This window comes from Drosophila yakuba, chromosome 2L (assembly GCF_016746365.2).
Source record: "Drosophila yakuba strain Tai18E2 chromosome 2L, Prin_Dyak_Tai18E2_2.1, whole genome shotgun sequence".
Classification (NCBI taxonomy): Eukaryota; Metazoa; Arthropoda; class Insecta; order Diptera; family Drosophilidae; genus Drosophila; species Drosophila yakuba.
The window spans coordinates 20,610,748-20,624,581 of NC_052527.2; the positions used below are offsets into that span (position 1 = coordinate 20,610,748).

At 37.2% G+C, this 13,834-nt stretch overlaps 1 protein-coding gene and 11 non-coding genes across 12 annotated transcripts; 4 read left to right on the forward strand and 8 right to left on the reverse strand.

Annotated features, from left to right (window-relative positions):
• Positions 1–378: 378 nt before the first annotated feature.
• Positions 379–2,155, reverse strand: LOC6529057 (probable cytochrome P450 6w1). The gene is made up of 2 exons (XM_002090049.3): positions 1,618–2,155; positions 379–1,521 (listed from the first exon to the last, which is right to left on the reverse strand). Exons 1-2 carry the CDS (start codon positions 2,077–2,079, stop codon positions 421–423), a joined length of 1,563 nt encoding a protein of 520 aa, XP_002090085.1. The 5' UTR covers positions 2,080–2,155; the 3' UTR covers positions 379–420.
• A 1,110-nt stretch (positions 2,156–3,265) lies between these two features.
• Trnar-acg lies at positions 3,266–3,338 on the reverse strand. The gene has a single exon. It is a non-coding gene; the product is annotated as a tRNA-Arg (tRNA).
• A 118-nt stretch (positions 3,339–3,456) lies between these two features.
• Positions 3,457–3,529, forward strand: Trnak-cuu. Its single transcript has one exon. It is a non-coding gene; the product is annotated as a tRNA-Lys (tRNA).
• A 500-nt stretch (positions 3,530–4,029) lies between these two features.
• Trnar-acg lies at positions 4,030–4,102 on the reverse strand. Its single transcript has one exon. It is a non-coding gene; the product is annotated as a tRNA-Arg (tRNA).
• A 4,648-nt stretch (positions 4,103–8,750) lies between these two features.
• Positions 8,751–8,824, reverse strand: Trnai-aau. The gene has a single exon. It is a non-coding gene; the product is annotated as a tRNA-Ile (tRNA).
• Positions 8,825–9,191: 367 nt separating this feature from the next.
• Trnak-cuu lies at positions 9,192–9,264 on the reverse strand. The gene has a single exon. It is a non-coding gene; the product is annotated as a tRNA-Lys (tRNA).
• A 967-nt stretch (positions 9,265–10,231) lies between these two features.
• Positions 10,232–10,304, reverse strand: Trnak-cuu. The gene has a single exon. It is a non-coding gene; the product is annotated as a tRNA-Lys (tRNA).
• Positions 10,305–11,213: 909 nt separating this feature from the next.
• Trnak-cuu lies at positions 11,214–11,286 on the forward strand. Its single transcript has one exon. It is a non-coding gene; the product is annotated as a tRNA-Lys (tRNA).
• Positions 11,287–11,653: 367 nt separating this feature from the next.
• Trnai-aau lies at positions 11,654–11,727 on the forward strand. The gene has a single exon. It is a non-coding gene; the product is annotated as a tRNA-Ile (tRNA).
• Positions 11,728–12,650: 923 nt separating this feature from the next.
• On the reverse strand, positions 12,651–12,724 carry Trnan-guu. Its single transcript has one exon. It is a non-coding gene; the product is annotated as a tRNA-Asn (tRNA).
• Positions 12,725–12,921: 197 nt separating this feature from the next.
• Trnan-guu lies at positions 12,922–12,995 on the reverse strand. Its single transcript has one exon. It is a non-coding gene; the product is annotated as a tRNA-Asn (tRNA).
• A 119-nt stretch (positions 12,996–13,114) lies between these two features.
• On the forward strand, positions 13,115–13,188 carry Trnan-guu. The gene has a single exon. It is a non-coding gene; the product is annotated as a tRNA-Asn (tRNA).
• The last annotated feature ends 646 nt before the right edge of the window (positions 13,189–13,834 follow it).

Consider the following 13,834-nt stretch of genomic DNA (forward strand, 5'->3'; position numbering starts at 1 on the left):
TTAAATCTTATACCAAATGAAAGCACCAAGGAAACATGGATGTTTCAAAACATTTTTTAAAAGTGTGGGCGTGGCAGTTTGGGCGATTTGTGGGCGTTAGAGTGGGCGTGGCAACATGAATCGACAAACTTGCGCACTTCCAAAAGTTGAGTAACGGGTATCAGATAGTCGGGGAACTCGACTATACCGTTTTCTCTTGTTTGAATTAAAGTTTGGCAAATCGAGAGAAATTTACAAGACTAACAAAAATGTAAAAAGAATATCAAAACGTTTTGCAAAAATGAGGGCTTGGCAGTTTTGGGCATGTTTGTGGGCGTTTCTTATTGATATGCACATTTCCTATCTCGCACTACCACCCAAATCCACTATAGCATTCTCTCTTTTTTAATTTTTTATATTGTCGGTTGTAAGTTCACAATTCTATTTCGTAGGTAATCTTTCTCCAAAAACGTAGTTCCGGGAAACCTTCTCCAATCGAAGGACAATATCATGCTTAGAAGCAATAACCGGGCTAACTGGAGCCCACTCGATCTTTTTAACAGTTTGATCACACGCGTGGAACTTGTGGTTGCGCAAAAGATGCACAAGTCCAAGCTTAGACTGAAGCAGACCCAACCGCAAGCCAATGCAGTTTCGCGGTCCAACACCAAAAGGCATGTATGCGTCCATGTTAAGATTTTCGCGGTTGCCCGGACTGAAGCGCTCCGGATCGAACTTCTCTGGGTCCGGCCAGTACTGGGGATCCCGATGAATGGCCAAAGTGGACATATAAATAGACATCCCGTGCGGCAGCTCCATGTTGTGAAATGGTTTTAGGTTGAATCGCTCACCTTCCGCCGGTTGAGAGCACTCACGTTCTATATAGCCCACGATAGGATACTTGCGGAGTGTCTCGTTGATAACCTGAGATAGGTAGGGCATCTCCTGAATACGCTCATAGCTTATATGGTCATCGTCACCGAAAAAGTCAACGATCTCTTCCCGCAGACGTTCCTGCAGAGCCTCGTTCCTGGCCAGCTCATAAAGCGACAGCGTCATTGTCGACGAACTAGTTTCGAATCCGGCGGTTTGAAATATAGCTGCCTGGGCAACTAAGTAGTCCAAGTCAATTTCCTTTGACAACTTTTTCGGGTTGGCAGCAGCCTCGTGCTTAATAGCAAGAAGAATGTCGACGAGGTCGTTTCGCTTTTCGCCTGTCCGTTCGCGCTCCGTTAGTACAAAGTTGATGCTGGACCGAATGAACTTGGTGGTTTCCTTAGAAAAGAGTTTCACACGGGCCAGTGACGCCAGAGAAGGAAGCATAAAAATAATGGCAAAGTCAATGGCCCTACTTAAAGTCATCGAAAATATAGCCTTATTGTGGTAGAAGAACTCGCTCTTGGTGTCCTGCAGAGCGTTGGCCTCGACGCCAAAAGCTATAGTCGCTATTAGGTCAGTGGTGAATCGGGCGCAAAGATCCTTGACTTGGACTTTAGTACCACTGCCTAGGCGTTCGACGCTATCCTCTAGGTGCTTTCCAATCTATGAATAGCATTAAATATGAAAATTAATTTTACTAAAAAATACAAAACTTAAATAAGTCCCATTTAAATGTAAAAAGATCTCTCTTTGACTTACCTTCACCATTAGAGGGTACATTTGCTTGATCTTGCCAGTCGTAAAAACTGGAGAGATTTTTGTGCGTAACTGCCTCCATTCTGGGCTTCGTGCAAAGAAGAGGTTGTTATATCCAAGGGCGTCGTTGTGTGGGTCAGTTTGCAGTGCGCGGTTGTTGAAGTATTGAAACTTTTTGATCATCACCGTCTTAATAAGTTCTAGATCGCGAATTACAAGAGCCGGACGATGAGTCATGTATACTCCAACGAAAGGCTCGTTCTCGAAGCCAGGGGCTTCATGAAATTTTTGGATTTGCTCGAAAAACGGCACTCTTGCGGTCAAAAAGTCCCGGGTGCAGCCGACAATAGGCAGCGGACTGATGTATTTTACTCCATGGCGCTTCCAAAAGGATAAGGTACTCCTTTGCCAGATATAGAAGACTAAGGTTAATGTACCGAGAAGAAGCACTAGCTCGTACAACATGTTTGACGTTTTAAAGTTAGGAAGGCACTTTTAAAATTCCCTATCAGCAGGCCGCTTTTAAGCGATCGCCAAAGCTTTTTTGACGGCATATGCAGTGTTGTGTTACAAAGACAGAGCGTAGATGCTCAGACTGCCAGCACTGGAAAAAAATGTATAATTATCCATTTTATTTCCGTTTCTGTTTATTGCACATTTCTATAGACGACATACATCTTGTTTATATTAGTTGGTCAATTATTTTAAATGTATAGATTAATTATGGGCAAATATGGTTATAAGATAATTCTACATATTTCAAATCTTAGACAAAATATTTATTCAAACTACCTCAGTTGTTTTATATAACAACAATAAAAATACACAAATCAATCAAAATAGTTTATTAAATGGGAAAAGTTATAAAAATTTTACAAACAAACTTATACCCGACATTGTTCGGTGTATACTATACTCTGTATATACGCGTTTGATAAGAGTATTTAAATCGCCATTTAATGTTTGACTAGACGACTTTTGTAGATGGTATTTTGCTAAGACTTCATGACTATACATAAAGTTGAATCAATTGCGAAACGAATAGAAGTAAGTTGAGATATTGTTTCAGCGAGTCAGCGTGTGCTGTTAGATTAAAACAGACGTTGGGGAAACACTCCTGGTATGAATTATTCAATTTTTTCATAGTTGTCTTATCATCATTTTATTATTTCATATAGCATATATATAAATATAAACAAGAGAGAACGTTTAGTCGAGTTCCCCGCCTATCTGCTAGTGAAAGTGCGAAGGAGAAATTTAAACATTTTTCAGTAAAAATGGGCGTGGGAAGAAAATTTTTGGGAAAAAGAATATCAAAACGTGTTTTGTGCGGTTTGTGGGCGTTAGAGTGGGTGTGGCAAAAGAAATTCTATGGCGTTACGCATCTTGTTATTCTTATGTCTTTGCTAGAACCATATTTGATCAGAAATAATGAAAGCAAAAATAACATTTCAAAATACATACATATATTGCGGTGTGTTCTGGGCTCTTCCGATATGCAATAGAAGGCTAGTTTGCGCAGACACACACACGGACGGACAAACAGATTTGACTTTATTACATCTAGTTATGGTGCCAATATTGTATGTATGCATTGTATGCAAATGTATTTATTAAAGTTGAAAATTGGTTGGGACAAAAAAAAAGTCACCGATCCTGCCAGGAGTCGAACCTGGAATCTTCTGATCCGTAGTCAGACGCGTTATCCATTGCGCCACAGGACCACATGTTAGCTTGAATTATAAATGCCATGAAGATCTTGTCTCCCTAAGCTAAAAAGCTTTTTCCAAACGGCAGCAGCTGAGCATTCTCAAAATGACAATTATAATTTAGAACCAGACAGCCCGGCTAGCTCAGTCGGTAGAGCATGAGACTCTTAATCTCAGGGTCGTGGGTTCGAGCCCCACGTTGGGCGACATTTTTTGTTTTGTCCAACAAATGTCGTTGGCCTCGTACTGCACAAAGTTTGCGGTGTGGCTGGAAGTTGTTTAGTCCCCGCCGCAAAACCGATGTTTGGTAAAATTTTTTTTGTACTTACCCCAAAACATTTCCACATATCTGTTCGTGTTTTTTCTGGAATTAAAATATTAAATATTTGTTTTAAATTATCCATAGACAAAGATGGAGTGGAGCTCAAGTCTGCAAAAACCGGGATGAAGATGGAGCAGCCTGAACAGAATCTCACCAAAAAGAATGGTCTTAAACACAATATAATGATTGAAATAAAGATGTCTGTTTTGATTGTTTATCTGTTTGTAAACATCTTGAAACTAGTCCAAGTATAATCAAGGATATGTAACGTTTTGAATTTATATTTTGAAAAAAAGAATATAATTTATTTTTAATTAATTAATATAGACTTATTAATATAGAATATTGCACATAATTAACGTATAATAAAAACATTAAAAAAGTCGATCCTGCCAGGAGTCGAACCTGGAATCTTCTGATCCGTAGTCAGACGCGTTATCCATTGCGCCACAGGACCACTTGCGCCAAAGCTAGTTCAAACAAGTTAAAAAATTCAAAGCTCGTAAATTTATTTTGCACATTGTTATCGACATTCCCATCCAAGCAGAGCCATTGGTGATCCGTAAGTTTACAAGCTAAGAGAGTTGTAATTATCTCCAAAATTACACATTAATTATACGTGTGTCCCGGTTTTTATTGTATTCCCACTTATGACTACCGACAGCTGTGTTTATTGAAATAGCAGTGCTTATGAGGTTCATGTTTACGATAAAAAAAATCTATGAATTACACTTTTAATGGCCAAATTTCTTTATAACATCATTGTGTATTTAATTTAAAATAATTGATGAACAGATGAATCTCTTTTATTTCTTTAATAGTTTCGAAAATATGGATAAAAAGAACATAAAAGGCATACATTTGGATGTTCCCTAAAATATCAGTGTTATGAAAAATTAGCAAGAAAAATCAACATGACTTAATTTTTTTTACTAATATTTTTATTGCATAGCCTTTGTTGATTATCAGTGCCTTACACCTGCGCGGCATGGAGTCCACCATTTTCTGGAAACATTTTGGGGAAATCTGAGCCCATGCAACTTAAAGCTGAGCTTTAGAGCATGATGAGCTCTTCGACACATCATGTTTAATGTCGCCCCACAGTTTTTCGATCGGGGGCTTGTGCTGATGTATGGCATTACGTTTATATTATTTTGGTTAAACCAATTCTAGTATTCTGTTGGAGTGTACATTTAAAGCACATATTCAATTTAGTAAAAGACAGCAATACATTAGTAAGTTTTTTAACATATACGTTTTGGTCCATAATACCATCAATCACATGTTTTGGACTGTTAAAATATTATTCCCTTACAAAAATACCATTGGCCCTTGTATTTAAGTATTTAAGTTATATATTTGTTTTGGCCACACTATTATTATTGTCTTCCGTTAAGAAGCTCTTTCTCTCTTGCGTTTTGATCTCTATGTATAGCTCGTAGTGAATGGTGTTGCACAGAAAACATATAAATATAAAAGAATACAAATTATAAACATAAAAATACACATAAATACTGTTTTTATTATTGAGGGTAAAAAACTGAACTTGGTCCTGGTTTATAATTTATTGCCCTTTCAAATATACTAATCAACTTAACCAAATTGACTTTTTACAAAATATTGATGATTTCGGGTCTTTTCGTTGGACAAAACCAGACACTGATATTCTAATGAACATCCTAAAAGTTGTGCATTTGCTCAAGAATGTAAAGATAAGAACGATAACTTGAAAAACTAACGGGACTTTCTTTTTTTTTATCAATTCAGTCCATTTTACAATAATTATTTAAAAAAAAAAACTCGCTCACGAAAAGAGACATTGAAAAATACCGTTATATTTCTAAGTTTCTCATGCAATGCTATTTCAATGAACGCAGCTGTTCATATGTAAGTAAACTTTGCATTCTTTGACCTTTTTTGTTAAATGCAACAACGATGCAGCTCCCCCTACAATACCACAAACTGCAGCGACGCCAACACTGCGTTGAGAGAGAGCCAAAGCGTCATCACCCAGGGAGAAAATCAGTGGGTCTCAGTCCGTCGTTGACTTTAGAAGTGTGCAGTTCTCGAGAGCGGTTAAAGCCAGTACTCAATTGAATACTAATCTTCGAAGAAAAATGCGTGTTTTCGGGTCTAAGAAACGTTTAGAGGCCAATTCACGTTGTGCTCCGTAACCTTATTGTGGAAACTACTATTGGAATAGTGGGTGTGTGTTTTAGTGATTGTCTGGTAATATAACGAAACACAGAGTGTCAAAAGTAAACAAATTTATTGTTTAGCTTCTGAAAGTTGCAGCATAGCAGTAGTAAGTCGTAAAAGGTATCCAACTTATTTGAATCCTAGCCGTGTTTTTTCTTTATCACTTTTCTCGGGGCTTTGTCTTTTCTGTTTTTCACATGCTTTTTTGTTTTCATCGTCTGCTTCTGCTGGGGACCAGAAAGAGAAGAGAAAACCTAATACAAAAGCTCATATGTAGATTGGGACAGACAGACGTCGTTGTTGTTTGCCCATGCTCTTGTATTAATGCTTTTTGTGGGCATATTTGTATGAGTGGTTCTTGTTGTTGCTCTTAGTTTCCGTTTCGTCTTCGCACCTAAATTCGTTAGTAAGTACATATATTGGTGTATGCTTGCAGCTCTCTCTCTCTCTTTCTTTGCGGTTCTTTCTCTCTATCTCTTTATTGTACTCTCTTCTCCTGCCATATGTGTGTTTGTAGGCCTCAGAAATATCAGAACAAGCCCTGCTTTTACTCATTGTACAAATGCTGTTTCGCTATTCGCGAAATCGGTGAACTTTTAGAACTAGAATGCATACTAACAGAATACTCCTTATCCGTATTAACTTTAAAGAATTGTAAGTTTTTCTAAACTATCTTTATCTGTTGTCTTACGATTTCTGCCTGATCAATGCAAATTATTGATGTTACCAACACGACTCCAAAAGGTTATAAATGCAAAAGGTGCTTTTATTTTTTATTAATCTTGTGATTAAAAGCTATGAAATTAAGTTTTTGTTATATTAGATGTGGAAAAGCGTAATGTCAAAACACTTATGTCGTCCATTAAACTGTCATATATTTTGTATAAATTTAAAAAAAAATACTAAATGGATACGAAAAATACCACATTAATTTTATTTTATGTTTTTACATTATATACTACTATTCTAAAATAAAATCTGAAAAATAACGAAAAACATTACCATGACAAAACATTGTTGCTGACGTGTGTACATTCACTTCTAAATTCACTAAAGGCGCTATTCCGTACAAAAAATTTCTAGTCTTTTGAGCGCTATTTACAAAGAACAACATACAGAAAACAAGTCTAGCAGGCCGAGAGACATCGTCGTCCATTTTGGCTTGCAACTTCGCCATAGGACGCTACAGCAGACATTCGTTGAAAGCGAAAACAGCGCACAGAATAGTTATGGTGCAAAATGTTCGACGTCCCCTTTGCCTGCAGAAAAGTATATCGCAGATACATATTTAAAAACCGCCTCATAGAACATAGTAGAACCAGGCACTAGAGACTAAATATAATGTGCGGCGCTCACACAAGTGCAGTTTCCTATAAATATCCCGCCATGTTTTGGACCGTTTGTAATTTCATTTTCATTGCAACTTCATGCCCCTGACATCAGACTCAATGCTTGTTCGTCCGCCATCCGGTCTACCCTGCCGTTGTTGCGTTGCAAGTTTTGAAACGATTATAGTTTCTATCTCTTGCAGTCCTTAACGCAATCTGCCTGTTTCTACGCTCATTCTTTGACAATGGCATGTTGTCGGACGCGAAAGGCCATTGGAGTTGTCCAGTGCAATCCGAAATGTTAGTCTGTGAGAATGTGGGAGCTACTCACCCTAACCTACGCAACAACAAATGTAATGCGCCTGTAAGTTCTCTCATATCGCTTTTTATACCCTTTACTCGTAGAGTAAAAGGGTATACTAGATTCTTGAAAAGTATGTAACAGGCAGAAGGAAGCGTTTCCGACCATATAAAGTATATATATTCTTGATCAGGATCAATAGCCGAGTCGATCTGGCCATGTCCGTCCGTCTTTCCGTCCGTATGAACGTCGAGATCTCAGGAACTACAAAAGCTAAAAAGTTGAGATTAAGTTTGTCGATTCATGTTGCCATGCCCACTCTAACGCCCACAAACCGCCCAAAACTGCCACGCCCACACTTTTGAAAAATGTTTTGATATTTTTTCATTTTTGTATTGGTCTTGTAAATTTCTATCGATTTGCGGAAAAACTTTTTGTCACGCCCTCTCTAACGCCCACAAACTGCCCAAAGCTGCCACGCCCACACTTTTAAAAAATGATTTGATATGTTTTCATTTTTGTATTAGTCTTGTAAATTTCTATCGATTTGCCAAAAAACTTTTTGCCACGCCCACTCTAACGCTCACAAACCGCCAAAAACTGTCAGTGTTGAAGACTTACTCACCACTTTCACTAGCTGAGTAACGGGTATCAGATAGTCGGGAAACTCGACTATAGCGTTCTCTCTTGTTTTAAATTTTGTCGTGTACATAGCATTATATACATTAAACGTCCTATTAGCAGGCAATTCACTGGATTGCAATAACTTATATTGAATTTTGAAATAATACTTTTAGTATATGCTTATTGACCTACTTGTTCTAAACCTACTGTTCTATTAACTTTAATTCCCAAGAAAAATGTTATCTCATTTAAAACTGTTATTATAAAATTAGTTCATTGAATAAAATTCAAATCTGTTCACTACAGGTGAATTTAAAAATCCTTTTTTTATACCCGTTACTCGTTACCCTGTCCGTCTGTCCGAATGATCATCGAGATCTTGGGAACTATAAAAGCTAGAATGTTGAGACTAAGCATACCGCAGCGCAAGTTTGTTGGATTCATGTTGCCACGCCCACAAACCGCCAAAAAATGTCAGTGTTGAAAAGACTCTCCTTCGCACTTCCACTAGCTGAGTAACGGGTATCAGATAGTCGGGGAACTCGACTATAGCGTTCTCTCTTGTTTTTATTTCTAGTGTGTATGATATGTATGTTATAACAATATTTATAGTGTGTAATGACTTACTTTATATATTTTAAAATAGTTAACGTTGGCCCATGAGGGGATCGAACCCGCGACCTTCGCGTTATTAGCACGACGCTCTAACCAACTGAGCTAATGGGCCTGACGAATCAACCCAGAAAATTAAAAGCTAGACTGAAAAAGAGAGAGCGCTATAGTCAAGTTTCTCGATTATCAACGAGAAATTTTCATATTCTCTTGGGCATATCTATAATATGCAAAAAAAAAAATACAATTAAAATCAATAAAAAAAATATCAAATCTGCATTTCTAATCTCAACTTTCTAGCTTTTATAGTTTCTGAGATCTCAACGTTCATATGGACAGACAGGACAGACAAACCATATAATTTGGTACAAGTTTTGGTATTTTAGTCTCAAAGTTTTACGGTTAGCTTTTAACCTTATGATTGATTGGACGACTACTGTGCAGTAATATGTAAACTGTAATTTTGGGAACAAAATAATATGCGCCCAACGTGGGGCTCGAACCCACGACCCTGAGATTAAGAGTCTCATGCTCTACCGACTGAGCTAGCCGGGCTGAATAATGCACATTATAATCGATATATTGTTGGCTAGTTCCTTGACTAGCAAATGGATGCTCTTTCCATATCGTTAACAAAATTGGGGGGAAAAAAATTAAATTTTTTCAAACTATTTTTAAAATTTATTGGTATGGTGAACAGCCAAATTGGCGGTTTGGATGAGTTGGAGTGGTTATAGCCAAAATCGTTTGGGCATAACAAATAATAAATAAGAGTTGCAATATTTTTAAAATAGTTTGGCTGGAAAAGTTTTGATCGGTTTACGGACATCAGAAAAGACGGGACAATGTTCTGAAAAAATACAACAGTGTTATTCAACAATCTTGTGAGTCATGGCAGACCACGGCTTAGTTCGTTAATGCACACAGCCGAAAGACTAAAGTGACAAAGCTATTTCTATTTTGATAACAAATTTATATATTGCTAATCAAAACTACACTACTAATAACGGGTAAACAAACTACATTTAGTAGCCAAAAAATTTAAGAAAACCTCTGAGGCAACCTAATAAAATATGTATAGTTAAGATAAATTTTACCGTTTTTTTAATACAAGCATCAAAATTATGCATACAAGAACTTGAGATAACTACGTGGACACTCTTACATCGAGATTTTGTTTTTTTAATTTCGCGTTAAAATAAAAATGTAATAAATTCCTAGTTATAGGCAAAAAGAACCAAAAACCAAATTTTATTGTTATGACAAAAAAGTTGTGTATGTATGTCACACATAAACATTACTGGATATTCTAGAAAATGCCCTTTAAACGAGTTTTGGGGTTTCACAAGCTACGGGCAAGAAAATGTATTTTTAAACATTTTTACCGCTCTTTCCTCAAAACCATATACATAATAGTTTTGGTATTTTACTCCCGTCCCTAAAGTTTTAACTTTTTACCTTATGATTGGACGACTACTGTGCAGTAATATGTACACTGTAATTTTGGGAACAAAATAATATGCGCCCAACGTGGGGCTCGAACCCACGACCCTGAGATTAAGAGTCTCATGCTCTACCGACTGAGCTAGCCGGGCTGTATGTTCGAAATATAAAAAGAAATTGGAACGTGATTTTGCAAAACGCTTAAATCTTCGACAGATCACTGTGATCCTCAGTTCATGTAGTAAAGAAAATTACATGGAATATGCGCCATGTAACTTTTTTGTTTTTTTCTCGTAGAATAAAAGAGTCGTTGAAGAGTTTGTAGCGTGTAGAAGGAAGCGTTTTAAAACCCATAAAGGAAATATATTCTTGATTAGGATCACTAAACGAGTAGATCTAACCATGTCCGCCTGTCTATCTGTTTTTCCGTATAAACGTTGAGATTTTGGGAACCATAAATGCTAGAAAGGCATATTAAGCATGCAGGCATATTAGCCATGCCCACTTAAACGCCCACAAACAGCCAAAAACTGTCACGCTTAATAAAAATTGCTTTGCTTTTCTATAAACATCATTTGATATACCCTTATAGAGTGTACATTAATTTTAGTCAGAAATGCAACGCATTGGCGACCATGATAGTATACATGTACATGTATGTATCTATATTTTTGGCTAGTATTAACGACCGGGACAATATATCCATGTCCGTTTTCTACGCAAACTAGCTTCAAAGTATTAATTGAAATCATAGCTTCGTCATAAAGTATACATGTATACAAAATTCCGTTTACACAAGTTAATTTCTAATTATACATTTACTGCAAGGGCTTCCTAGTACGGTTTTTATCGAAACAATGACCTAGCAATCCCTGCATTTCAGTAATTTATCATAAACAATACTTAGGTGGTAAACCCGATGGCTTTAAGACAATGATTTTGAAATCAAGGCCATACAATTGTATCACCAAAATCGTTATGAACAGAACTGTTCGGATATTTCGTAGTTTCTTTCAAAGCCAGCGACGTAACTGAAAATAATGTTTTAAATGGATCAAGTGGCCCGGCTAGCTCAGTCGGTAGAGCATGAGACTCTTAATCTCAGGGTCGTGGGTTCGAGCCCCACGTTGGGCGCATATTATTTTGTTCCCAAAATTACAGTTTACATATTACTGCACAGTAGTCGTCCAATCAATCATAAGGTTAAAAGCTAACCGTAAAACTTTGAGACTAAAATACCAAAACTTGTACCAAATTATATGGTTTGTCTGTCCTGTCTGTCCATATGAACGTTGAGATCTCAGAAACTATAAAAGCTAGAAAGTTGAGATTAGAAATGCAGATTTGATATTTTTTTTATTGATTTTAATTGTATTTTTTTTTTTGCATATTATAGATATGCCCAAGAGAATATGAAAATTTCTCGTTGATAATCGAGAAACTTGACTATAGCGCTCTCTCTTTTTCAGTCTAGCTTTTAATTTTCTGGGTTGATTCGTCAGGCCCATTAGCTCAGTTGGTTAGAGCGTCGTGCTAATAACGCGAAGGTCGCGGGTTCGATCCCCTCATGGGCCAACGTTAACTATTTTAAAATATATAAAGTAAGTCATTACACACTATAAATATTGTTATAACATACATATCATACACACTAGAAATAAAAACAAGAGAGAACGCTATAGTCGAGTTCCCCGACTATCTGATACCCGTTACTCAGATAGGGAAAGTGCGAAGGAGGTCTTCAACACTGACAGTTTTTGGCGGTTTGTGCGCGTTAGAGTAGGCGTGGCAAAAAGTTTTTTGGCAAATCGATAGAAATTTACAAGACTAATATAAAAATAAAAAAATATCAAAACATTTTTCAAAAGTGTGGGCGTGGCAGCTTTGGGCGGTTTGTGGGCGTTAGAGTGGGCGTGGCAAAAAGTTTTTTTGGCAAATCGATATAAATTTACAACACCAATACAAAAATGAAAAAATATCAAAACATTTTTCAAAAGTGTGGGCGTGGCAGTTTTGGTCGGTTTGTGGGCGTTACAGTGGGCGTGGCAGCATGACTGACAAACTTGCGCTGCGTCTATGTCCCTGGAGTCTGTATGCTTAATCTCAACTTTCTAGCTTTTGTAGTTCCTGAGATCTCGACGTTCATACGGACAGACAGACGGACAGACGGACGGACAGACGGACGTGGCCAGATCGACTCGGCTATTGATCCTGATCAAGAATATATATACTTTATATGGTCGGAAACGCTTCCTTCTGCCTGTTACATACTTTTCAACGAATCTTTTACCTACGAGTAACGGGTATAAATATCACAATATTTTCAAAAGTGTGAGGGTGATCGTTTTGTCGACCAGCCAGATCGACTTGGCTATTGATTGAAGAATATTAATACTTTATATGGTCGGAAACGCTTCCTTCTGCCGGTTACATACTTTTCAACGAATCTAGTATACCCTTTCAGTCTACGGGTATAAAAAATCTAAAAAAGAATATTTCGCCCCCGGGTGGACTCGAACCACCAACCTTTCGGTTAACAGCCGAACGCGCTAACCAATTGCGCCACGGAGGCAGGTGTCTCATATTCAGGACGAAAATATTTAATTTACTATTCATTTGAAATTTTTTTAAAAGAAGAATCATTCATCTATATCTGCAAAATATTACCGTTATTACAATTCGACAAAGCATAGTTGGGTAACATTTGTTTCCATTAAGACTTAAGGTAAAAATAAAAATATTACATAGCAAAATAAAGGTTTTGGTATGCGCCCCCGGGTGGACTCGAACCACCAACCTTTCGGTTAACAGCCGAACGCGCTAACCAATTGCGCCACGGAGGCTCCTTAATAATAACAAAAATAATTATAAATTTTGAAAATATTTCATAATAAATCTCTTGCAAGAATTTTTGAATAGGTTTCTGCTGAAATTTTAACGTTACTTCAAAAAAAAATCCGAAGCCTCCGTGGCGCAATTGGTTAGCGCGTTCGGCTGTTAACCGAAAGGTTGGTGGTTCGAGTCCACCCGGGGGCGCTTTATTTTTAAATGAAGTTAAAATATTAGTAAAAACAAAAATGATAATATTGTTAAGAGGTTTGGTTGTCTATCCTGCCAGGAGTCGAACCTGGAATCTTCTGATCCGTAGTGAGACGCAAGTGATAGAATTTTGTAGTGTCCCAATTACTTGACGTAGGCGTGGCAGCTAAGGGCGGTTTGTGGGAGTTAAAAAAGGAGAGGCCAAAAAATTTTTGGCATATCGTAAGTTCGTCCGTATGAACGTCGATATCTCCGGGGTTATAAAACATGTAAAGTTTAGATAAAGCGCATACCGCACAAAACTTTTACGTCCATAACTTTTAAAATTTGTCGTACTTTTCTATTATGTGGTAGAAAATCTGACAGTCAAAGAAATCGGCTATTGCCTTCGCTCTAGTTTTAAGTTAAAATGATTTTTGTCCGGAAAAAACCCGTAATTGTTACGCCCAAAATATTAGAAAATGTTTAGCTTTACTTTTCATTTTGGTGTTTATCTACCCCATTTCTATTGATAAGACGACAAAATTTGTAAATTTTTTTCTTGCAGTTCCACTAGCTAAGTAACGGGGCTAATAGTCTTGAAAACATTTGTTGAAAAGTATGTAACAGGCAAAATAAAGCGTTTCAGACCATACAAAGTATA